The sequence below is a fragment of the Talpa europaea genome (assembly GCF_964194135.1).
Source record: "Talpa europaea genome assembly, chromosome: 11".
Taxonomy (NCBI): Eukaryota; Metazoa; Chordata; class Mammalia; order Eulipotyphla; family Talpidae; genus Talpa; species Talpa europaea.
In genome coordinates this window covers 34,971,906-34,997,237 of record NC_140078.1, presented here as the reverse complement: position 1 = coordinate 34,997,237, position 25,332 = coordinate 34,971,906, and the positions used below count along the sequence as shown (strand labels likewise).

Here is a 25,332-nt window from a genome sequence, read left to right as displayed (position 1 = left end):
TACACTAGTCTCTAAAAATGGTCATTTCACTTCCTGCAACTTTTAGAAAACAAAGCCCACCACTGTATCCTTGAACTTATCATCTTTTCGAAAGGAAGACAATGGAAGTGCAGTGCAAAGACTGCCCAACAGGGATATTGGGGTTCATTCTCTGGCTCTGTGACCTACTAACACAATGACACCTGAGATGGGTCATTAACTGCAGCCTTGAAGTTTCCTTGCCTGGAAACTTAGGGTGACAAATGATAAGCAACTAAAAAACCCACACATATATTACCGGGGAATGGATGCATGGAGGGCAATACTCAGTCAATGGGAAAACAATAGAGCAGTTAGAATGAGTAAACTAGCACCTCCACAGAAATCTCAAAAATATGAGTGGAGGGCCTCCCCGGTGGTGCAGCGGGTTGAGCACAGCGCTGTGAAGCTGTCCACAGCCGGTTCGATTCCGCGCCGGCCAGGGAGATTCCCCCATGGAGATTCCCACACGGCGCTGCAGACCTCTCCTGTCTCGCCCGCTGCTCCCCTCAGCGGTGTATTTCAGTCCTTCTGCCTGTTCTGTTCCCTGCTCTGTCTCTGGTGGATTCTCTCACCCTCCCGTGCCTCTAGCCTGTACCCCAGTGCTTGTATAAATAAATAAATCTTTTTTAAAAATGAGTGGAAAATACTGCAGAATAGTAACATAGTAAAATAACATTCATGTAAATCTGAAAACACACCAAACATTATTTATTGCTTATCTGTACAAACACGAGTTTAAAAAGAAACTCAATATGGATTTTAGACACTCCAAAAACAAGGATGATGGCAGCTTCTGAAGGTAGAAGATTGAAGGAGGCAAATAAAAAATAAGATAACAACTTGATCTCAGCATTTTATTTCTTTATAAGTGAAAAAGATTAGAAGCAAATAATACACTGAGAGTAAATACACTGGACTTTGTTGTATATTTCCCTTATCACTTTCTGTATTAATTTTTTTGTTGTTTCAAAAAATAAACTGTCACAGAAGACTTACAAAGAGTCGGTCATTCAATCATTCATTCAACAAAGGTAAAACAACAAATATTTGAGACTCAACTACCAAGTTCTGGGTATTAGCCCTGGGGATGTAAGAGTGAGCAAAACAGCCCCAGTCCCTGCCCACACAGGGTTTATCACCTGCAGGCAAAAAAAAAAAAAAGAGTACTGGTGGAAATCCTGAGTCAATGAAGATTCTTGCCTAAGGCTCAACACAGGGAGGAGCCAGACTCTGGAAGGGGCCCTTGGGTGTAGTAAGCTTTTAACTCCTGCTCTGCCACCCTGCCTGGGCGCTGGAGGGTGCCGGATTCAAGCATGCTAGGAGAATTAGGAGTCGCTGCAGAGAGAGCACGTAGTCTAATGCCTCGTGCCCTGACTGAACTTACGGCTTTACAGCCCAGGTTAGGAATGCTGGGCTTGCATTTGACAGAATCATGTCCAACAGCCTAGTCCAGATTGACTTGGGCCCAATTTCTTCTGTTACTCAAACATGATACCATACCAGGAGACTGATTTTCTTAAGAATGGAAAAGGTATTAAATTCAGCCCAGGAAGTAACCAGGACATTGAGGGGAGCTCTCCAAATCATGCCATGTGGGGAGTGGAAGAGGAGGGTGCACCGCTGAAAAACTAAAGAGGGAATCTTGAATAAGGAAGACCCTAATGCCTTACAGGCATGTCATGTGGAAAGGGAATAAGATTTATTTTACAGGACTCAGAATGACTAAAAGGGAGCTTATTTTGGCTCGGCACAAGAAAGAGAATTTTAAAAATCCTAATTATGTAGGGAATGAAAGGCCTCTAAAAGGAGGTGGGGAGTAAGCTCCCCATCACTGAGGATATCCAAGGAGAAGACCAGAGGACCACTTCTGGGTTATGCTGTAAAGAGAATGCAGGCATTATATGGGTTGCTGGGTCACATGATTTTTTTACGATCTTCAGAGGAGAAAAAGCAGCCACAAAGGTGATCTGCTCCTGCCCTACCTGGTAGTTGCTTACTAATCCCTTAATGGTACCTTCACTTTTCACAACACCTATGCACATTTTCAAATTTCTCTCATGCGCACCCTCACATTTCTCAAGAGAGTGAAGAAATGGCAGGGTCATTCCTGTGCCACAGGAGAAATACATAGGAGGAAGTGAGAGAGAAAACCCTCCCTGGGCCTGAAGGACTGGAAGGGAGAGTGAAGCTGCACTGCTATGTACCCTCCAGCCTACCGCTTCCCAAGGCAGAGGCCAGATGATGGGGGTCATGACAATAAGCAAGTTAGGTGGACAGGGTCAGCCTCAGAAGCCCACAGCATGGGGATGAGGCAAAGGGCTGCTTCCCGCAATTGCAACCACTGCTGTGATCTCGTCTGGACAGAGAAACGCAGCAGCTTCTGCCCACAGCTCCCAGTCAGACATGGAACAGGCCTTCAATCCCTAATCTGTGGAGGTCGAAACATCTGGAAACCTCAGGTGTCCTCTAAGTAGACATGTAGGCTATAAGCCCGACTCTGGGAACCAAAGAAACATGATGCTCCTTGTCCCTTCTCCCCAGACACAGATTTCCTGGGGAACAAAATGTCAGTCAAGAAGAGCGGGGCATAGGCCTCTGTGGTGGTGCAAGGGGTTAAGCACAACATTGTGACGCTATCCACAGCCTCTACGGCACGAATTTGATCCCTGGCTGGCCACGGAGGTGACCAATATGGCACAGCAGACTTCTCCTGTCTCCTCCACTGCTCCCCTCAGCAGGGTACCTCGGTAGATCTGCCTGTTCTGTTCCCCACTCTGTCTCTGGTGAATCCTCTCACCCCCTGCACCTCTGGCCTATCCCCAGTTCTTGTATAAATAAATAAATCTTTAAAAAAAAGCAGCAGCAGAAGAAGAACATGACAAACACAGAAGATTCTGTACAGGCCCCAGAATCCTTTAGCACTGTGGCCACAGAGATGCACATGCAGCAGTCAGTAGGGCTGTGTAACATACCCCAAACGTCAGTGCAAAACAGCTACAATCCTTTATTGTTCTCTCTCCTGGTCCTGGAACCACCCAGCTCAAGTAGGCAGTTCTCACTGTTTCGGGGTCTCACGTTGTGACCATCTGAAGGCGGCAGGAAAAGGGTCATTAGGAATGTGTCTTCACTCACACAAACAGTGGTTGAGGTTGGTTGTCAGCTATTACTTGGACCTTAGCCGGGAGGTGGCTGGAGCACCTATGCATGACCTCCCATGGTGCCTGGGCTTCCTCCCAATATGGCAACCATGTTTCAAGAATCACCATTCCAAGAGACAGCTGGGTGGAAGCTGTACTACCCTGTAAGACACAGCTTTGGAGGTCATGCTTGGAGAAGGTTTTGAAGAAAAACCTACAAAACTAACTACTAAAATAGTACTTAAACACCATGTATGTTCTTCTGTTACATTCTGTCTTTTGGAAGTGAGTCACAAATGTCAGCCATATTTAAGAGGAGGAAAGAGAGCCCATTTCTTTCTTTCTTTTTTTTTTTAAAGATTTATTTATTTATTTATTTATTTATTTGTTTATTTATTTATTTATTTATTTATTTATTATTTGTACATACATACAAGCACTGGGTACAGTCAGAAGCGCGGGAGGGTGAGAGAATTCACCAGAGCCAGAGTGGGAAGCAGAGCAGGCAGGACAAAAGTTCACTGCTGAGGGGAGCAGCGGGCAGCAGGAGAGGTCTGCGCGCCATGTGGGACCCTCCTCCAGTGGCTGGGGAGCAGCCAGGGATCGAACCGGCGCTGCAGAGGCTGCGGGCAGCTTCGCAACCCAGCGCTCAACTGCTGCACCACCAGGGAGGCCCCCAAGAGAGCCCATTTCATGTCAAGAGAAATATCAAAGCATCTGAAGGGATGTTTGGAAGCACCACAAGCTAGAACCCTTCCTCTGGAGCTACAAACAGTATTCCATAGTCTTCAAGGGATCTAGAAGCTCAAATTTCAGGTGAGAATTTCCTCCCACTGTGCCAGGTTTGGACTGAAGAATATCATGATGTTGGATGTTTTTTCATGGAAACCTTTGGAAATCCCACATTTTGGAGCTCTAGAAATATGAAAACTGTAGGACCTAAACACCAGGGTTACAGGGCTCCCTCTTCTAAACACATCAAGTCACTTTGAAAGATGATGTGTGAACTATGGATTCCATTTCACATAAGCTAGAGCCCAGGGAGGTATTAAATGGTTACCTGAGGCTATGGCTACATTTGCTTTTGACTCTGCAGCCAGCAAATCTAGCACATGCCTCTAAAGTAACACCTGTGCAGGAACTTAGGCACAGGCGGCACACTGGCAACGACCACATTTCCCAATTTCTAGACAAGGTTCAAATGGAGTCCTCGCCCTGAGTTTATGGAAGTTCCAGGCCACAGACCCCAGCAACATTTGTAGAAGTAACTCTTTGACTTTCATTGATTGCAAAATAAGAAGAAGCTGCCTGGTGAGAAAAGTCTCTGTTTTCCTGCAGAAGGAATTTAAGCAGGATTTTCTTAGTATTTCCCCTTTTCAATTTTGACATGGTTCAAGCTTCCCCGGGACCCCCCAGAAGTCTGACACATATATGCAAGGAGCCAAAGATGAATGAAGAAGGAAGGAATGTTTCCTGGTCTTCATGAAAGCCCTCTGCTGTGTGACCCCAGCCTGAAAGGTGTCCTGAGCTCTCTAGCCTGAGCAGCTGCTTGTGGCCTACAGGGCTTGGCGAGCCATCAATACACACATGACAGTGCAGTAAAAGCTGCTGGGGGTGAGAGGAGGTGTTCTGCGTGCCTGGGTCCTGCAAGACACACCCATGCACACACAGAAGTGCACAGTGCTATTACTATGTCTTCCTAGGTTAGGATCAATTTCCCAAACCATGCAACAACAATGAAAACACTTATTCACTTACAGCAGGAATATAGGGAAACCAAATAAGACATCAGTGTAAAAAAAAAATAACAGTACAAAACAAAACAAAGCAAAAACAGACAATTATAAATCAGAGACATCCTGCAGGGGAGGAGGCAGGAGAAGGATCAGAGGGAGGGAGGGAGGAGCACAGGGGACTGAGGTGATGGTGCACGGGTGTATTGGGGAAGGAAACTATGGGGACTACACCTGAGGGGGTGGGGGAAGCACATATTGTTTAAAAATGAACAGTGATGTAAAAAATAAAAAATTTAATTAAAAAAAATGAAACCACTTAGCTGGAAAGGGGGAAGGAGGTGTTTAGCAATGGCTTTCAGAGCCTCATTCACTTCCCCTCACCCTTGGCTCATTGAGGCACCCTGGCCCAACTTCCGCCTGCCAACACCTGTGCCCCTTCACCAAGGAACTGTCTTTGGTCATGGGCTCTGCTCTGTCAGTGTGAGGGTTGGGCTGGATGCAGTGTGAGTTCAGAGCATTGCTGACCCTCAGGCAATCCTTGCTGTATACACACCCCAGCTCCTTCACCCCCGCGTAGGAGAATCTGATCTGTCTTGTACACTCTAAATGCCCATGTAGCCACTGAGGTTGGAGAAGCTCAAATGAGTCAATCCTGGATCCTCAGACCCTGGTCCTTGGTTCCCTCCAGATGGGCCAGTTCCAGTGGTCTACAGTCTGCTCTCTTCCCTTTTGTAGTCTGGTTTCCCTGATTCTACATGTGGACATTGGGTGAGCCCTGAGGTCCTGCCTCAGGTGTGGGGAAACCAAAATGGGCTCTTCATGCAATGGTTTTGGTAGGGATACACTTGCTACTGGGTGGGTCTCACATTCATATCCTTCTGAGTTAGTTTCTTAAAAAAGGCTGCTAATATTTAATTCAGAGGTTTTATTTTTCTATTATAGAAATTTCAGCCAAACTAATGGTCTGACGTTTTATCAGGAAGTTCAGAAGCGCCAAGATAATAATCTTGCACATGTACTTATATATGTACTAATAATGCTCCAAGATGGAATGTGAATCCTGTCATGGATCTAGGTGGAGCCAACCCAGGGTATGGAAACTAGAGGGGTGGCCATCAGTCCACCAGCCATGGGGACTGGCTGAAGGAAGTTAGAGAAGGAAGTAGTAGGTTTAGTGCCTGATATCTTAGTTCGGTACCTGGTATCTATTGAAACTACCCTCAGTGGGTTAGCTCAGTCATCCCTTTCACATACCCTTCAGTCACACTACCCCAAATTGTTCCTCTGGGCCTGTTTAGAAAAGTCTGAGGTCTGGAGAGGCTGCTCTGAGGCTTTGGGGAGAGAGGCTGGGCCTGCCTGGGCTTTCTCCTACTCCGAAGAGTCCACCCAGCCTGGAAGTGTCCTAGTCAGGAGAGGCAGTCAGAGTCCCAAGGAACTGCTCTCAGACCCACAGTCAACCTACAGGTCAGGCCTTATACCACCAGCCCAAGCTTCTGAGGAGGAAGGGAGTGGATAGGAGAGGCAAGCACTGGGCAACAGACCAAGGGCTAGAAGGCAAGATTAGATCCACTGACAGGACCAGACAGGAATATCTCGACTTTTATAAACATACATTTAAAATGCAGCTACGGGTAAAACTCCATCCTGGTGTTTCTCAGGGGAAAAAAATCTTAGAAGCGCAACATAGGAAAAAAATATGGCTCATGAGGAATGTTGAAGATAAGTTTGGAGTCTTAAATTTGGCTTCAAGAACAAAAGGCTCTCCTTTTATCATTTGTTTGTGTGTTGAAGGGTAGGAAGAACAGGATCCTGAGAAGCTTGCAAACCTAGCTGTCCTTACCTTGACCAGATTCTCACTGCAGACTTTCCAGAACCAGCCAGTGACAGGCAATCTCAGGCAGTAGTCTCCACCTTGACAGCACACTAGCCTCATTGGGGAGCTTTCAGACCACTGATGCCTGGTTCCCAGCCCCAGAAGCCTGGGTTTTTGAGGCCTAGTGTGGAACCCAGGTAGAAAATCTCCCCAGGTGACTCCAACGAGCTAATTCAGAGCTCTTCTCACTTGGATGCTTGTGAAACCCCAGTTGGCCCAGAGGTTCTGAAGTAATAGGTCTCAAGTGGGGCCCAGGAATTGCTTTTCTGACAAGCTCCCACTTAAGCTTTGTAGGCCCTGTGGTTTATGTTGCAAGTAACTACTGAAGTCTCCCTTTGTAGAGCAAAAACCATCACAGACAACACATAAAGGGATGTTTGTGGCTGTGCTCCAATAAAGCTTTATTTATAAAAACCACTGAAAGGTCAGATTTGGTAAAGGACAATTGTTTGCTAAGCCCTTGCTTAGAGGAAAAGGATTTAGAATCAGTTATTCCTTAACTTCTACATTTATAAATATGAATTCTTAATTCTTTAACTCAACTTGCCTTGGTCTCAATCTAACTTAGCTATACTCTGGGCATCATAACACAGTCATTCCTGACATGACCTGACTTGTTCCAAGTGACAAATGAGTAAATGAAGTGAAAGTGCTTTGAAAAGTATAAAATGCTTTGCGAGTAGACCCACAGAAGCATCTAAGAAAAGAACTTATCATCCTTTATCTGTGTTCCAGACACTGTTCACTGGGTTAGACTCCCTGGACTGCTTAAACAAAGAGTTTTCAACAATGAAATAATAAAAATAATCCTAAATAAAACTTAAAATAGGGCCTCCCCTGGTGGTGCAGGCAGTTGAGTGCAGCGCTGTGAAGCTGTCTGCAGCCTCTGCAGTGAGGGTTCAATCCTGGCCGGCCAGTGAGATACCCACATGGTGCAGCAGATCCCTCCTGTCTCACCCGCTGCTCCCCTCAGCAGTGTATTTCAATCTGCCTGTTCTGTTCCCCGCTCTGTCTCTGGTGAATCCTCTCACCCTCCCGCACATCTGGCCTGTGTCCCAGTTCTTGTATGCATGAATAAACATATCTTTAAAAAAAAAACTTAAAATAAAAATTTCTCATAGGATGTGGAGGCTAGAAGGAATGAATAGTGTCTCTGACCCTTTCCTCTTGGAGCTGGAGACTTGCAAATTCTGTCAGCAAGATGCAGGAAAGCTGGTGCTCCCTAGTTCATCTTGTTTGTCTATAGAGTAATAACGGTGAGAGTCAGGAGTCCCCTGGTTAAGACCTCCCTATGCCTCCATTGCATAGCTCTAAGAATGTCACAGTTACTAAACTACACTAAATAACCTGTCCTTTCCTAGAACAGCCTTGGTAGTCCCACAATGCTCTAATGAGCCTGAGAGCGATAATGTTACTATAAATGATTGCCAACAGTCTTCCCTCCATTATATTTCTGATAATTAAGACCATGTCACTACAATTTGTTAAGCATATACAATGACTGTGGTTCCAGCTGTTTTACAATCACTTCACTAATGATTACCACAACGTGTGAAATGGCCACCTTAATCTGCATTTATTTGCAGATGCTGGAAATGAGGTTCAAAGAATTCAGGAAACTTATTTGACATTAGGTTGAAAGAGATGGAATTGGGATTTAGGATTTACTCCAGAATCCAAGCTTTTTCCACATTATATTAGCCCTACTATATTCACTACTGACTTCACTGGTATGCAAACATTCATTATTATGCTATTGTATGGTGCAATTCGCAAATAGACCCAACTGGGAAAATTTCCAGCCCACTTGTGACTGGAAAAAAGGTGAAAAAAGAATTAATTGTGTCACCATGACCAGGTGAGAGTAGTTAAGCCAAGACCTAAGCCAGGCTCCGGAGACACAGATTTATTGTTTTTCTATCATGGGAGTATATTGCTTTTGTAATAAGATAAGTATAAAGGAAAATTGAGAAGTTCTGTTTTTCAAAACAAGTGTTGGGGGAAGTAATGCAGCAGAGGCAAGCCAGGTATTCCCCAAACCTGCCTTCTCTTCTTCCAAGCTAGTCTGCTAATGGGCATGTCCCAGTCTTTCCTTGTAGTCAGAATTTGTCATGTGACCAAGCCCAGGCCAATGAATGTGAGGCAGGAGTGAGGGTCCAGCCCAGTTACCCATAATCCTCTATGTTCTTTTTCCTTAAAGGAGAGAAGCACAATGACCTTGGAAGCCTAGTGTGAGGCTGAGAAAACCTTCAAAATGGAAAATTCCATGTCCTTGGGCCATATCTTACAACATGGATTTTTAAAGTCCAAACAGCATTGCTAAAAGACGAGGACTTCATAGGAGAAAGAAATTTCTTTAGTGTTAAACCAAATCTAAAGGATTTATCTGTTATAGCAGCTACTATAACCCTTTCTAACTAATTCAATAAAGAAATGATACAAATTAAAAAGCAGATACCAAAGAGTTTCCAACTAGTTCCGCTTAAGAATATCAACAGCTCTTATTTGTATCATGAAAATTATAGCTGCAGGGAAAAGTTAGTAAACATTATCGATCTGGTACAATAAATAGAATTTTAGACTTTAAAAAGAAAAAAAAAAACTTAGTTCTTTTCTGGATTTAAAGCCAGCGATCAAATGCAATGTGATTGAGATATGTTATTCATACTATTTTGGATGTATTTGGTTAAATAAAATATATTATTAAAAGAAATTCACTTGTTTCTTTTTACTCTTTTAATGCAGTGACCCAAAAAATTAAAATTATTTCTATAGCTTTGCATTATATTTCTACTGGACAGGGGTTCTTCAGATCATAAAATGCCTGTTTCTCTCTCTAATTATCAGCATGCATCGAATATCTATGTGTGGTACTTGAGTAACCCTACTTGGCTTCTGGAAAGTCCTGTGACCTTGGGCAGGTCATTTATCCATTCTGGATCTTGTTTTTTTTTTTTTTTTCTGAATTTTGTTTTGTTTTTTTTTATGTAAAAGATGAGAGACTTGAACCTTTCATGTTTTGTAGATCAGTCATGCCCAGCCCTGTGATTTTTAAATCAGCCAACCCTGATGTTATGGTTAAAACTCAAAAACAGTAGGATTCCAAAACTTACTCTGTCCGTGACCTGTATCCTGAACCAGTCTGCTTGCCAATCTGTGCCTCCAGGTCTTGCTCATGGGCGAACCTTAACCTTAAGACCTTCTCCACATCACTTTTCTTACACAGACCTGTGGCTTCCTTTCACAATTCACATTCCACTCTTAGATTCTGTGCTTTTCAGACATGCCAGTGAACACCCGACCCAATAAACACTCCTGGCACACCCCCATAGAGTCCGGGTCTGCCAGCCTCCCCTTGGTCCTGCACGCGTCCCTTCCTGCAGAGACCCTAGATCCTATGAAGCCAGGCAGGGAGGGTGCTGAGACCTTTATCAAAAGAGAAATTCAGGGACCTCAGAGTGAAGACCACAAGGCTATCACTTTAAAAACCTTCCCTCTTCTAACGTTTATTTGAAAGAGGCACTCTCAGGAAAGGTTCATTTCCTTAGAATATCAAAGAACTAAAAACCAAAAGATGATAAATTTTCTGTAGACAGACTGCAAAGTATATAAATAAAATTCTGCAAAGTGTACAAATAAATATTACAAAGAATTCAATTCTGCTACAGTTGTCCACCACCCTCAATATTACATTTAGCTAACTTAATTTTCTGTGGATCAAATTTATTCAAAGTTAAATTTCTCTTAAGAGGTCATCTGAGTAAACAGTTTCAAGTGTTATTTGCCAAAAAAACAATATGTTTCCAGGCTCCAGATGAAATCGGCAGTGTCGGGCTAAGAAAACAACCTTAAAATTCACAGGAATAATTGCAGAAAAATTGGAGCCTGGAGGTCAGTCTTTTTCATGCAGTTCTGGAGGTAAAAGTCACAACTTTGCACCAAAACCAGGTCTTTGAGGTGCAGAGAAGACTATCACTGTGGGGTTTTTTTGTTTAAATCCAAAATATGCAAAGTAACATGTCTCTAAAGTAGCAGCTGTCACATGAAGAAGACGCATCTCCCACATTTCACACCATCAACAGACAGTACTGTCACTCTATAGTGGCATCCTGTAACCTAGCATATTCCGCTGGCTGGTCCTCCAGGCTCCTGGTTTCAGAGAGGGACAGGGGAGAGGAAGAGAGAGAGGTGGAGGAGGAGAGGAAAAGGGGAGGAGGGAGAAGGGCAGAGAAAGGAGAAGGAGGGTGTAAGTATGACATGGAATTTTTCAAATGCAAAGTAGTCATTAAGGGAAGCGGAGAGGATGTGTCTTGGGGTGGGAAGTCTTGTAAATCTCAGATCTTAAAATTTTTTGGAATTAGATTTGTGTGGTAGAAGGGATAAAAGGTGTAAATCAGTTCCATAGTTTATTTCATAGGTAAGGAACAGGATATGGGAGGCAAATCAGCCCTATACCTGAATACAGGCAGAAAAGAGATCATTTCTTCTGCAGTCTCTGACTCTACTTTAGTCTAATGGCATTAAAACCAAGTCTTGTGACATCATAAGCAGCACCAATTACACTTTATGACAACAGCCAAATTAACTCTTCCCTGTGATTCTGATGCCATTATTTGTATGGCCGCAGCACACACTGATATACCTCAAACATTCAGCTGTAAAAAATCGTTGCTCCCAGAGCAGAGAGAACCCTGACACATCATCTTTATAATACGCCACTGTTCTTCTGGCATCACCACAAATAGGAAGGAAGCCAGTCTAGAACCATCTTACTCTCTGGGCCCTACACTGAAGACTTTTGAGAGCAGACACTGCTACATTCAACCAATACAAGTAATATTCATTACCTGCAGGGCAATTGTGACTTAAGGAAAATTGGCCAATGCTTTGTGAACGGATCTTAGGTTACCCCAGTTTAGTTCTCTCAAACTACAGAAAGTCAGAGGCAGAGATGAGTGCTTTTCAGATTTATTTCTAAATCAGGACCTTATGGTTGCTCTAGCTCTTGACTTTTCTTCATAGAATATCTATTTAGTCAAGACTGAGAAACAGACTTCCAAGGGCATCTGGAAAGCGTGCCTGCACAACAGGGGATCAAGTGAGTAGGTGACGATGTTTTGACCAGTATCCCTCGGGAGTGCTGTGCTCATTTCTATGGTGGGTCACCCGAGGAAGTTGCTGTCGACCAAATCTGTCAGGAGGGGCTAAGGATGCAGCTTCATGACCCACAGGCAACAAGAGGGCTGGGTGCCCCCCGCAGATGGCAGGATGTTGGTGAGTTCCGTGCAAGAGGCACCGTGCCTCTACAACAGAGGACCGTGCAAGAGGCACCAGTTACTCACACTATTACTTCATTACCAAGTCTCACAGGAGTCGTGAAAGGTCATAATGATTATCTCAATTTCACAGAAAAGCAGAAGCTTGGAGAACCTGACTAGTTTGCCCAAAGCCTGCCGTTTCCAGGCTTCAAAGTGAAGACGGAAACCCAGATGAGTGTGACCCCAAGAACCACGTTATAGATGGGGCTCTCAGATTTACATATCTCTTCTGTATCCCTGAGTTGTTTACAACTGAGTTGGAAAGACAGGAGATAAATCAAAACACAAATGGAAATTCCAGACCAGCCTGTTCAGTAAATCCTTCAGTGATGACAGAAGGATTCTGTGATCTGGGCTTCCAGGTCCCTGAGGAACCTGGAACCTCCCTCTTTCCTGGGGACCACCCTGTTACAGTAGTCACTAGTGACAAGCAGCTACTGAGTATTTGACAGATGGCTGGTGCAACAGAGCAGGTGAATTTTTAATTTTATTGAATTTGAATCAATCTGAATTTAAGTGACCACTGAAGGTCCATTTTGTGCAGCACCAAAAAACCATTCAGAAAACAGAGTTCCTGCCACAGCCAGTGGTGGTCAAAGGAGACCTTGTGAAGGATGGAGGCTCTGAGCAGCCCACGATGTATAAGGTTTGAACAATACCCTTCCTGTTTCAGGCCGGATCATCTTCCTTACAGAATTTGGTTCAGAGTCAAGGGCGCCAGAAATTGAGCCCAGTCACTGTATCCACAGATGAGGAAATCAAGAACACCCCGCCTGGCTCCATATTCTTTTTGGACCAGCTCTGTGTACTTCCTCCCATTGTCTCCTGAAGTCGATCCTCTCCATCCCTGCGTCCTCTCTGCCAACACCATCACATGTTGGGGTTCTGCTCTTTTAAAAAACGTGGCCACCTGTCATTTCCTCTCTTGCAATGATGGCTTTTAATGTGCTTTATTCTTCTACACCTGTCACTCTGAGAAAGGCATTTCCTGATACAATGAACAATGCCTCTCACACACAGATGGCTCTATCAACCTCCCCACACAGCCCCAGCATCAGGAAAAAGAGTCCTTCCATCACCACTAGCCCTGCAGTTGGTCATGACTCCCCACACCCTGCAGTTGGCCATGACTCCATCCTACATCCTAGTAGTTGTAGAGAGATGTTGAAAATATCAGCAAAGTGTACTTGGCAATGACCAGCACCATTCCTGCCCTGCCTCACAGACCAGTCCACAGCAAATGCACACCTCTCAGAGCACACATGGCTCTGTGCCCTCGGTGGGGCACTTGAACCAATCATACCACTTGCATTTCTAGCTCATATAGCTGCCTGTGCGGGGCAGAACACCCTAAACTTCCAGGGTGTTCTGTATTAGAATTTAATAATAGTCACAGCAACTCTTGAATTCTCCAGTTGGAGGAATATAGATCATGTAGGGCTGTTAGGTGTTTTGGGCTACAGGAAGATGTTAATCTGTTTTTAATTCTTCCCAGTTCTGCATGGAGCCTATTGTTAAGATCTTCATTATGGTGGGGAGGGGCACTTGTACCCACCTTCCCAAAACAGCAGTCACAAACCTTCACAAACACCTTCTGACCTCAAAAGTGTAAGATTCTTTGGGCTGCAATGAAGACTGTTTATGTCCTTTCAGCTGGACATCAAACATGAGATAGGACTTTGGATGTGGGATCAAAAAGCTATCAGTCTTCTGAGCCCTGAAAGGGGCCCATGTGAGGCCCAACTTCCCCTTTGGCAGGAAAGAAAGGCCAGCAGCTGAGAAGAACAAGTCAGCGGAGGCCAAGCACAGCCAGTCCATCCCATGGTCTTTGTGCAGTCCGTGAGCTAAGAATCGTTTTCAGATTTGTAAAAAACTGTAAAAATAATTGTTTTAAATATACCATCAGCATAGCATATGGTCTACAAAGTCTAAAATATTTACTGTCTGGCCGTCCCTGGAATGGGTTTTCTGCTCCCTGGTGTCAATCAGTAGGGGCCTCATCTGTCCAAAAAGCACTTGCCACTTTCTGAGGTCTGGTGAGTTGGATCCTAATAATTCCTAGTCCCCTTGATTCCCTTTGTGCTTGTCTTCCCTTTTAGTTCAATAGTAGCAGAAATAAAAAGTCCCCTCTGAGAAAAGGCATGACAGACATCAGGTGTAACAACTAACAAACGATACAACTAACAAATGAATACTCACTTCTTCCAAGAAGATGTTCATCATAGATGAGGATCCTTCCAAGCCCTGTTTCTTTGTGACAGAAACAGGCTCCCAATTAAAAACCAGTCCAAGAGGATTCAGGAAGCAAAGTAAAGCTGACCACAGCTTCACTGTTTCCCATTTGACACTACCAGCATCCACACCTGACACCAGTGCAGAATAAGGAACATCAGTGGCTTTGACTTACCTTTCCCCAGCTCCCCTAGGAAAAGAATACAGAGGTAGGAACACATCTGAATGGTCCCCTGCAATCTCACTTTTTAATTGTTTAGATACCTGCCCGAAATGTCCTTAAAGTATCTGTGCATTCAAACTCAAAAGAAAAACACGGCATCAAACTCTTCCTTAGTTATGACCACAGAAATCAGCCACCACTGCCTGGAGCACAGTCATCAACGTTACCTGGTTCAGTGCAGTTCTTGCTGCTCTGGAGTCCCGCGTCTTCTGAAGTTACAGTGTTGTTCATCTGCAATAACTTCCTTCCCACTATCCAGTTTCTGTCTTCCCCTACGAGGTCCATGAAGTCAAGGTCTGGGAAGGAAAAGAGAACAACACATCACCAATAGCTGGGTTAGCCTTTACCAGTGCTGGGTGCCAGTGCCCTAAACAATCATTTGCCTATACTCCCTCAGGCCTTACAATGTACAGCTGCCCCTTGAACAGCAGAGGTTTGAACTATGAAAAACATTTTATATGCAGATTTTTTTCTAGCCAAGGTTCCACATTCATAGTCAACCAACTGCTGGTATGGATTGGTTGAATCTGCAAATCTGGAATCCACTGACAGATACAGAAGTCTGACTCTATATACGAGGATTTTCAACTGCATGAGGGAGAGGGTTTTTAGATTTGTAAAGAATTGTAAAAGAAATGTAAAGAATTTGTAGAGAATTGTCAGCACGCCTAACATCATTCCAACTTCTGCTCAAAGATCAACTGTAATTCACCCATCCTACCTTTAACTGCCTTAGGGTTTCCTCTGGCTGCTGGATCCTACCCGATCCAACAGAGTGAATGACTGTAGAAAAGGAAATAAAAATACATCCCAGCTCCAATGGGATAGCTATGAGGTGTGCATTATAAACTGGGTTCAAACTTTTTCCCACTAGGATTAAATCCCAATTGTCTATAGTATAATAGTCCATACACTTTACTGGCTGCTGTCCTACCTCATCTTAATTCTCTGCTGCCAATATAATGCTGAGGAATATTTAACCACCAAACCTTTAGGTGAAAAAGTCCTATTTGTAGTCGCTGACCAATTTTCACAGTGTAAATATCCCCTTCAGGACCAAGTTCAAGCTACCAATACGATCTCATTGAACATGAACTGGGACGAAATGGACACAGCTAAGTTCACCAACTCAGTATGACTGGCCCCAGCCCAACAACTTCTACTCCCCTAACAGTATTTCCTTGAATCACCTGCAAATGATCTGCTTCTGGGGGTTGGCCAAGCTAAGACACCATTTCAACATCCTTATAGCAAAGGCTAGAGAATGACATATAGTAAGATTTGATTAAGAAGAGAGAAAGTAGGCCTCCCAGCTGGCGCAGCGGGTTGAGCACAGCACTGTGAAGCTATCCACAGCCTCTACAGCGCACGTTCAATTCCCAGCTGGCTGGGGAAGTACCCACATGGTGCGACAGACCTGTCCTGTCTCACCCGATGCTCCCCTCAGCAGTGTATTTTGGTCCGTCTACCTGTTCTGCTCCCCACTCTGTCTCTGGTGAATCCTCTCACCCTCCTGCATCTCTGACCTGTACCCCAGCTCTTGTATAAATAAAAAATAAATCCTAAAAAAAATTAAAAAAAAAAAGAAGAGAGAAAGTGATGAATAAGGAACAAGCAGACCCCTGAATGCACGTCAGGGGATGAGCATGTAACAATGCTGAAGTTTCTAACTGAGATGATTATTGAAGGGTATGAGACACAAATGGATGGGTTCTTCTGGCAGGGGAAGGGAGAGAACAAAAGAAAGGGGATGGAAGAAGAAATCTTGGGGAGCTAGACATCCCATCAGAGAGCAGAGTAAAAGAATTCAGTAAGGGACCTTGAAAAGGAAAAGAACAAGGGAAATAGTGTCCCAGAAACTAGGGAAAAAGAGAACTTCAAAAAGGGGAAGTGGCCAATAGCCTGGACCACTATGGTCATATCACATAAAGACATGGGCAAAGAAATGACAGAGCTGGACATTCGGAGGTCACTGGGAGGTAGAAACAGCAAGCAAAGGTGGTGCTTCCTAGTGGTTTGGCACTAAAGAAAGAGGTGACCTGAGGTAATGGCTACTTCTTGAGTGTCCAGAGTTGCTGTGGTCAGAAAATAGTTCTAAATATAAGACATAGGTGAAATTTGTAGTCCTGGAAGCCTTCACAGGAGGTCAGAGTGTACCACTTACATCAGTGCAGTGTTCTGGAATGGCTGATGAAGAGCTGGATGTCCGCATGCCCATTCTGAAAGTCATATCCATTCCTCTATTTCCATAGTGATTCATAGTTTCCCAAATGGTTTCACCATCCTTATTAAGCTTGATCCTCACACCACCATCCAGGAAAGAAAGTAGGTGCATGACATTGTCTACTTTGTCTACTGCAGTCTCACTAGCACCTGATCACTGCTGGCTCAGAGTAGCTGCTCACTAATTATATGTCAACACCACCGGATGGTGTCACTTATATGTGGAATAGAGAAAAACCAAATTAAGAGTCAAAGACAAATACTAAAACCAACCTTTGAAAGCTGACCAAAGATCTGCAACTTTGGGGGAGAGCACAATGGACTGTGGTAGAATATTCAGTAGTGGGAGAGCTATAGTGACCACACCTGAAGGGGGACATCCTATACTGTCAAAACACTAGCAAGGATGTAAAACAATGTTACTTCAATAGGTATATACAATAATAATAAAGTAAACAAATAATTATTATTCCCACTTTGTGGATGTATAAGTGAAACTCATGGAAGTTTCTGGAAAGCACAGTATTTGTGAGTACTTCCCCTAAATTAACAAGACGCATGTAACTTCAGCAGTTCATTGTGCTCCCCTCAATCAGAAGAAACCTGCTCCCAGATGTAAAATAATCAGGTTGTCTAATTATAATTTTTGTGTATTACAGACCAGGATAACCCCTAGGTTTATTCTAAAGAAAAAGTAGACTGTGGAGCCTATCTAGAATAAGCAGTAACTGTAGACTTTGAAATACAAAATCTTACATAGTGGTCACCTATGCCAGTTCAGCAAAAATTGTGAGGATGATACTAAAGACAATCCGAGCTTAAAGCAAGGCATTCTATATTCCTGGTTAACCTGAATGGTTACTTCTCATCTTTAAGAACAGTGATAAGTGGAGAAAAACTTTCAAAAGTTCATGCAGAAGCAATAAGGTCAGTGGTCTTTAAATTCAATAAGCAGCAATAAAATGCGAATTTTATCCATTATTATCATAAATGATCTAAAAGTATGGGGAAAGATATCCAGTTTGTCTCAGGCTGGGTTTCCACAGAAGCTGTTCCTGAGATGAGGTTTATATGGGGGTGATCCCAGGAATAGGGAAATTGGCAAGGGAAGGGGAGACAATCACTGAAGGGTACATTTCAAGCAATAGTCAAAATGAGTAAACTACAGCTTGACCGCTTTGGAAAGTTCTGGCAGCCAGTGTAGACACGCATCTGGGACACCCAAATGGGTGACAGAGCTTAGGTATTTATCCACTTCAACACTGGTTGAAGGCTGTTCCAAGGGAATTAATTTCCTGGCACTCCCAACCATTTCCATGGTTGGGATGAGAGCCAAGTGCTAGTGTTGGCCAGTGCCAGAGTGCCCTGCATATCAAAGGCAAAGAGACGGGGGCAGGACACCCATGACATGGTCCATAAGTCACACTATGGGTCTCACAATCTGGGTCATGGGAAGTGCTTCATGGTGCTGCAAGCCTAATGCCCAGGAATACTCCAAAGATATTTGCAAAGAAGCAAGAGTGTCCCTTCCAGTGACTTCCAAACTTCTTTCTTAGGCCAAGTTTCCATGGTTCTATAATTCTGGGAGAAAAGCTGATACCAATTAAGAGATGTAAAAATAAAGCCAGCTATTGTAGCAGAAAATGAGAGGATTTTTTTTTTACATAATGATTCAATATCTTCAGGAATTAGAGTCTATTAAGGCAGCACCTCTGGATTCCAAAACCTACAAACTTTTATCGCAACAAAAATATGTTTGACCCCTGACCACTGATAGACTAGTGCAGACACTAGCGTAGGAGAAAAAAAATAAGGAGAAAGACAGCATTGCATTCACTTACTTCTCCCTGAGAACTAGGTGTGACAATATTATATCCCATTTCATGTGTCCTAACCTAAGTCCTGGTGAGGTAGGAAGGTTAGTTCTGAGGTCAACTTACCTTTGGAGTCAGTCAGTCAAAGAAGTGAATTGCCTAAGAAGTGAATTGCCTAAAAGTGAATTGCTTAAAATTGCCTAATATATCCCTATCAACCACTTAATAGTTACCATTATTGTCTACTACATAGGAAGAACTTAGCATTCTCCACCATGTTTCATCTTAACAGTTTTATTAACTATTAGCTCTATTTGCAAGGAAGGAAACTGAAGCACAGAGAGGTTAAAAGACTCACCCAAAGGGGCACAGCAAACCAGTGGCAGAGAAAGGATGGAACCCAAGCCTGGTGACCCCAAAGGCCACAGTCTTGGTAGATCTCTGGAGAAGACGAAACCATCTGGTTACATTATTCAGATGTAGTCAGAGAGATCAACAACGCAACAATGAAACAGGGTAGAGGGGGAATGTGGTCTCCCTGGACCTATCGCCAAGAAGGCCATATCCCCAGAAATGATCAGGAGGAGAGTGAGGCATGAGCATCACCCCATAAAAGCACCATCAGAAAACGGTTCTAAAACCACTCCACGCATAGCCCTCAGCTCAGTGTGGATTTCCTAGAGACTGAACAAGTTCCAGCAATCAGGACCGGGAGAGTTACATACTTGTATTTCAGGAGGAAAGGCAGAGACCGTGCAGTGGGAAAAGTGAAGGGGCTATGGAGAGGTGCCCACGCTTGGTGTTTTCACTGCGCTCCCCATACTCATCTCCCAGCTTCCTTGGACTTCTCTACTACAGCAGAGGCTGCTGCGCAAAGCTACACTTGAGCAATGTCAACAAAAACACTTGGCCCCTGTCCACCGCATTCTTGGCTCTTCATCTGCCAGGCCCTGGAAGTTGCATGTTGGCCTAATTAGTCAGGGGAGGGGGCAGGGGGTGTGAAGAGGGAGGCAGCAGGCTCACATGTGACATGTCACCAGCAAGGCAGCATGTGTGACTTGGGCTCTGAGAAAGGGGTCAGGAGTGGGCCGGGAGATACTGTGGGGTGCCTGCTGGGAGGGAAGGAGTTTTCAACCTGAGACTCAAGCACAGGCACTAAGGAAGGAAAGAGGAGGCTGAGTGCCAAGTTTCCATTACAGAGCTGTGTGCTCACCCTCTCCTGCTCTGTGCTCTCTCCCCACGCCTCCTCCCTCCCCTGAACTGGGGCTTGGAAAGACCAATGATTTCTGACACCAAGAATGGATTTCCTGGGTCCCCTGCAAACAGCCTTCACCCTAAGACCAGCATACATTCTCCTGCGTGTACCCTTGTTCCTCAGAGTTTCCCTTTCCCTCCCTCCCCACACCAGTCCCAGGCCCAGCAGAGACTTGGGGCTGTCTGCTCTCTGACAAGGGGATTACCTCTCAGATACCCGGACAGGCAGTAGATGAGCAGGTTGGCTGCATCTATCATCATCAGTCTGTCCTGTGCCCCTGGTCAATGTGCCACGCAGCCTTCCTGCACCACCTCGTCCCATGTTCTTGCAGGGTTTTACTGTTGGTGCTGATGGAGTTAAACAGACAAGCTGGGACTCAAGCCCAGGTCTGACTCCAAAGCCCAGGTATGCGCGTCCCACCTTGTCCCCAAGCTCTGCGGCCCAGGGAAGTGGCCACATGGGATCAGCCGTTTGGCTTTGAGAGGATGTGTTAACGCTCACCTCCAGAGAACAGGAAGGCTGCATTTCTTTTTGTAAGTTGGCATGGAGGGAGCTACCACTCCAAAACACCCAGAGGAACAGGGCCACAGTCCCCCGCCTGCAGATGAGGAAACCGAGTCTGGGAATGCCTGATACAACACCGCAGGGAGCCCACCCAGGAGGCTCAGTCCAGAGCACCCAAGATAGGGTCCACAGCGGCAGCGTCTGACACTGGCTCTCTAGGCTGGCGCAAGACTGCTCACCCAGGCTATAAATACCCCACCCTGCAGTTTACACAGCTGCCTCCACTCTGTGCACCCCTGGTCTTCACCCAGAGGTCAGAGGTCAAGTTTACATAAGTCCACAGCCAGCAGATCGCCTTCTGCAGACTCAGTGAGCAGTGGTGAATCCACCCCCTCAACACCACGCTCCAAATGGCCCCCTTCCCGGTCTCACCCCTTAGAAGTCTCAGGAGGATAAGGCTCGGGCCGCTCGCCTTCACCTCTGTGGGTGAAGAGAAGGACCAGAGGTGCTGGTTCTAAGAGTGGGGATGTTTCGTAGATTTTCCAGCTGAAATAAGAGAGTGTCCCTGCACTGTTCTGTTCCTTGGAAAGGAGCACTCACTGGAGAGGTTGCCAACTCTCCAAACCCACCAGGAGAGGAAGGAGCCGGAGGCTAAATGGGCTGTGCACTGCTCCATTGCCTGAAAGCTTCCAGAAATACAGAAAAGAGCAGATCCAGAGAATGCCAAGCTGTAGGAGGGCCACGGGCCCCATTTAAATTTTCTCCTGTCTCTGGAGTTTACACACACTGTCCAGTGGCCAGCGGCTCTGACAAACCAGAGGGCTGGGTCAAGTTCTCCCTCTCCTGCGCTGCAACTCAGCTGTGGTGATCAGCAGCTCAACTGAATTTAAACCTTCTCCCAGCATCAAAGAACTTCCTCTTCCCTTCAAAAGGAAGCACCTATGAAAGTTGTTCTTCTGGTTCACCCGATGAGCATCCCCATCACTTGGGGAGGAGGGGACAAGTGACCCAGCAACTTGCTTCCCCCCAGGTGCCGTCCTCCAGAGGTCCTGCTCAGAGGGGCTGGGCAGCAGAACCCTGGGCATCTTTGGAGAGTGAAACGCAGGCTTCCAGGGGACATCCTCTCTGCCCAGGCAAAGGGACATTGCAGGGTATAGGGAAAGGACCCCTGCCTGGCACTGCTGGGTTGAAGGGTGGGGGAAAGCAGGGGTCCCAGAGAAGTAAAGAGAGGATGGGGGGCATGTATGGGGCTGCTGGGGCTCCGGGCACTGAAGTGGGATGTGTGGTGCTCAGTCCTTCACCACGGAGAGAGAACCCATTACCAGCGCCTGCACAAACCACCCACTGGAGGGAAAGGGAAGGTCTGGCTCTCTCCTTACTCTCCCCCAAACCCCTACTTTGCTGCAACTTCCCTTCCCCCCAGACACAGCCAAGCTCACATGCCCACCCCAGGCTCCGGAGGCTGGGCATGGAAAAGGACAGACTGGCAAGCCCCTGCAGGAGTGGCCCCAGGAACAAGAGACTGCCCGGAGCAGCCAGCCCAGAGGCATAAGCCAAGAATCCCAACTGGCCCCCAAGACAGAGTCTGCCATGGTTACCGGGTAAAGCAAGGCAAGACTGGCTGTAAGATGCTAAGACAAAAGTGGGAGAAGCCAACACAGTCGCGGGCTGCTTCCCAGAGGGAAGCCCTTCCTCCAAGCAGCCCTCCCTGCCCATCCAGGGACTCAACCTGACTGCGTTACTGGCTCTCCTCCCCACCCTCTCCAGCTGTAAGCTCCAGGGGACCAGGCCTGTCTGTTTTTCTCCTCACTGTGTCCCCTGGTTTGAAACTCAGGGGCTACTCTATCACCAGAGTGTCACAGTGTTTCACTGGAGCTGCCTGGTGGGTAGACTGGGAAGTCATCGTGGTATCTCCAAGGGAAGAGGAAAGAGCTGAATCTCCAGGTGACTATGTAGCATCCCTCACGGGTCATGGCCTTTGTCTAGGGGCTTAAGTTTAAATGATGCGCCCAGGAATTCTATTGGTGAACCTGAACCCGAATCTAGATTTTCTGGGTCCCTGGGACAAACTGTTCATATGACAGCCTCACTGCTAAAGCAAGGTACCTAGACCAGCCACATCAGCACCACCTGGGGGATTGTTAGAAATGCCCAACTCCGACGCACTCCTTGAAATCTGCATTTTATTTATTTATTTATTTTATAGAGGCATGTTTTATTTATTTATTTGTTTGTTTGTTTGTTATGTTTATACATGCACTGGGTACAGTCAGAAGCGCGGGAGGGTGAGAGAATTCACCAGAGCCAGAGCGGGGAGCAGAGCAGGCAGAAGGACCAAAGTACACTGCTGAGGGGAGCAGCAGGTGGCAGGAGAGGTCTGCGCGCCATGTGGGACCCTCCTTGGGTGGCCGGGGAGCAGCCGGGGATCGAATCGGCGCCACAGAGGCCGCAGGCAGCTTCACAACCCAGCGCTCAACCACTGCGCCACCGGGGAGGCCCGAAATCTGCATTTTAATTGGTGACTTCTGTGCACACTTAGGTGGAGAAGCCATGCTACACTACTTAGGTATTTTATTCCTAATTTATTCCACACATTGCTCTGGGCCTTCCAAATTCCCAGGACAGTACTCAGATTGCGCTAACTCTGAAGTGTGTAACTCAAGGACCCCTCAACATCCCAAGGACCGGAAGGCCATCACAGAGCATCACAGAAGCCCCTGCCAGAGATGGCGCTTCAGCATGGAGAGCACTGTCTGGCCACCCGAGACACTTCCTCATCTGCCTCACTGGCTCCTTCCTCAAATTGCCCTGAAAGGCTGAAGATCAAATCCTAGCATCCCGATAAAAGAACTTTCTCTTTTCAAAACCACTCCAACTTTCTCCTCTGCCTCCCAGAGGTAAAGCAAATGGGCTTGTTCTAACTACCCAAGGGGATGAGCCCATGGAGTGTGCCCCTCCTCGGAGTCTGTCCTGGCTGGATGATCGAGAGACTCAGCAGGGGCTCAGGGCAGACCAGGACTTGCTGTGCTTCTCCGGCTCCTTCCCTGTCCTTTGCTGCAACTGAAAAGCTTTCCTGGAACTTCATTGTCTCTTGATGTCCTTTCACATTTCACAATCTGCAGCACCTCAAAACTCAGGCCTCAGAAAGAAGGTATCTCCCAACTGGCTCCCCATCTGGAAGGGGTTAAGAGGGAACCTGTCCTCTCACCTTTCTGCTAGACTCAACTCTTTCTCCCTCAGAGTCTCTGTCTCTCTATCTCTCTCTGTCTCTCTCTTTCACACACACACACACACACACGCACACACTCTCTCTTATCACTTATGAGATTTCTTCTTAAACTTTAATGTATGTGCCTACTGCCTAGGCCCCAGGTTGAAATGCAGATTCTGATAAAGCTGGCCCAGAGTAGCCTCCGAGATTCAGTATTTACAACTTCCCAGTGGACAACTCTGCTGCTGGCCCAGGCAGCACTCTGAGCAATAGACTCCATTACACATGCATGAATGGAAGAGCCTACACCACCACACACAAATAAGCACCCAAATGGGCTGATTTCAGAAAAGAAACCCTATGTGCCCCAAGCAATATATTCTGCAGCAGCTCCAAGCAATTCCAGTAGCCCCCTTGGAATGGATGCCTCTGTAAGTGAAATAGCTGGGATGGATGTGAAAAAGCTGCCCTGACCAGTCGTGGGTTCTACCTGGCAGAAGAGAGAGGATGAAGGTAAGAGAAATCTTTTCTTCATACAAGAACTCGGCAGACCTACAGTTAATCCCTGTCAAAAGCCGGCACATGCTGGGTCTCACTGATTATTATACAACACTCAGAAGTAAATATTAAATATTAAATCATGTGCCCACTGCCTCTGATTATGGGGAGTGAAATGAACCACATTACTCAGCAGCAGGCAGCACCATGTGAGCCAACACCCTACCTGCTTCAATTACCCTGCAAGGATAGGCGAGAAAGAATAGAAGCCAACACAGTCCAAAGACCTGTGCTGGAGGTGATGCAACGATCTCATAACAAAGACAGTTTTCTAGAGGTGACAGCATCAATGGGGGTGAAGGGGACAGATGGCAACAGGTGCAGCCACAATTTAACAGGTATAATATGGATAAAACAAATCACCTTTCAAATAGAGGTGGTTAGCTTAACTGCTCCTTGTCATGCTCCTTGGGGCTTCTCCAGTCATCTGGCCCAACATACACCTTACCAAGGAATTTGCAGAAATTAAATGGAGACACACTCCTTCTGAGTTCCTAAAATGCTCCCCAAGATAATACCCCATGTATTTCAAATACTAAATGCCATTCAAATGAACTTCCTGCCAGGGGTAGGAATGCCCTAAATGGATGCTGTCCTCCAGCCACATGTGGCTCTGATTCACTTTCCATGTGGCTCAAGCGACCGGGAAGTTGAAGTTGTAATTGTATTTCATGTTATGCAATGTAAATTTAGATTTGAATACCCATATGTGGGTGGCTTGTGACTACACTAAGGGTTGGTCTTATCTCATCTAGAATGCCTGATTATAAGGTTAAAGACCAAGGCACATAATTGGGGCAAAGGGAGACAGAGGCCTTGAGATAGAAGTGACCACACATTCTAAAGCGATGTTGTTTGTTCCTGATGTTTGTTCCCTTTTGGCTTCCTTCTTTGGGAAGGGAACCAAACACAGCTGATAGTACTGGTAGGAGAGGTGGAAAACATCCTCAATACTGAAAGCCCATACCAAGCCTTCTTATACAGAGAGGTACAATGACCCTGCTCTGGAATTGACCCCCCCCCCACCATCCCCACTCCAATCAGAACTTAGAGCAAAACAATTCAAATTCATCAGAAACCATGTGCAAACCATACAGGAAATTAGCTGGTCTATGGTCATAGGAATTCACCATCCAAGCTTTTGGTGACTTGGAATTCTAACCAGATCTATTCCTAACTTTAGGCTGTTGGAGAAGTTGAATCACTTTATCTCTGTTGCTGCACCTG

The 25,332-nt window shown here is 45.7% G+C and overlaps 1 protein-coding gene across 1 annotated transcript in view; it reads right to left on the bottom strand.

Moving 5' to 3' along the window:
• The window catches only part of SLC24A3 (solute carrier family 24 member 3), a gene marked incomplete at its 3' end in the record, with an annotated part of 433,413 nt that extends 418,577 nt beyond the window's left edge, over positions 1 to 14,836 (bottom strand). Inside the window, exon 1 of the mRNA XM_084247026.1 lies at positions 14,708 to 14,836. Within this exon, the coding sequence (XP_084103152.1) occupies positions 14,708 to 14,825 (118 nt within the window). The 5' untranslated portion in view covers positions 14,826 to 14,836. The remainder of the gene's footprint in view (positions 1 to 14,707) is intronic.
• Between the last annotated feature and the right edge of the window lie 10,496 nt (positions 14,837 to 25,332).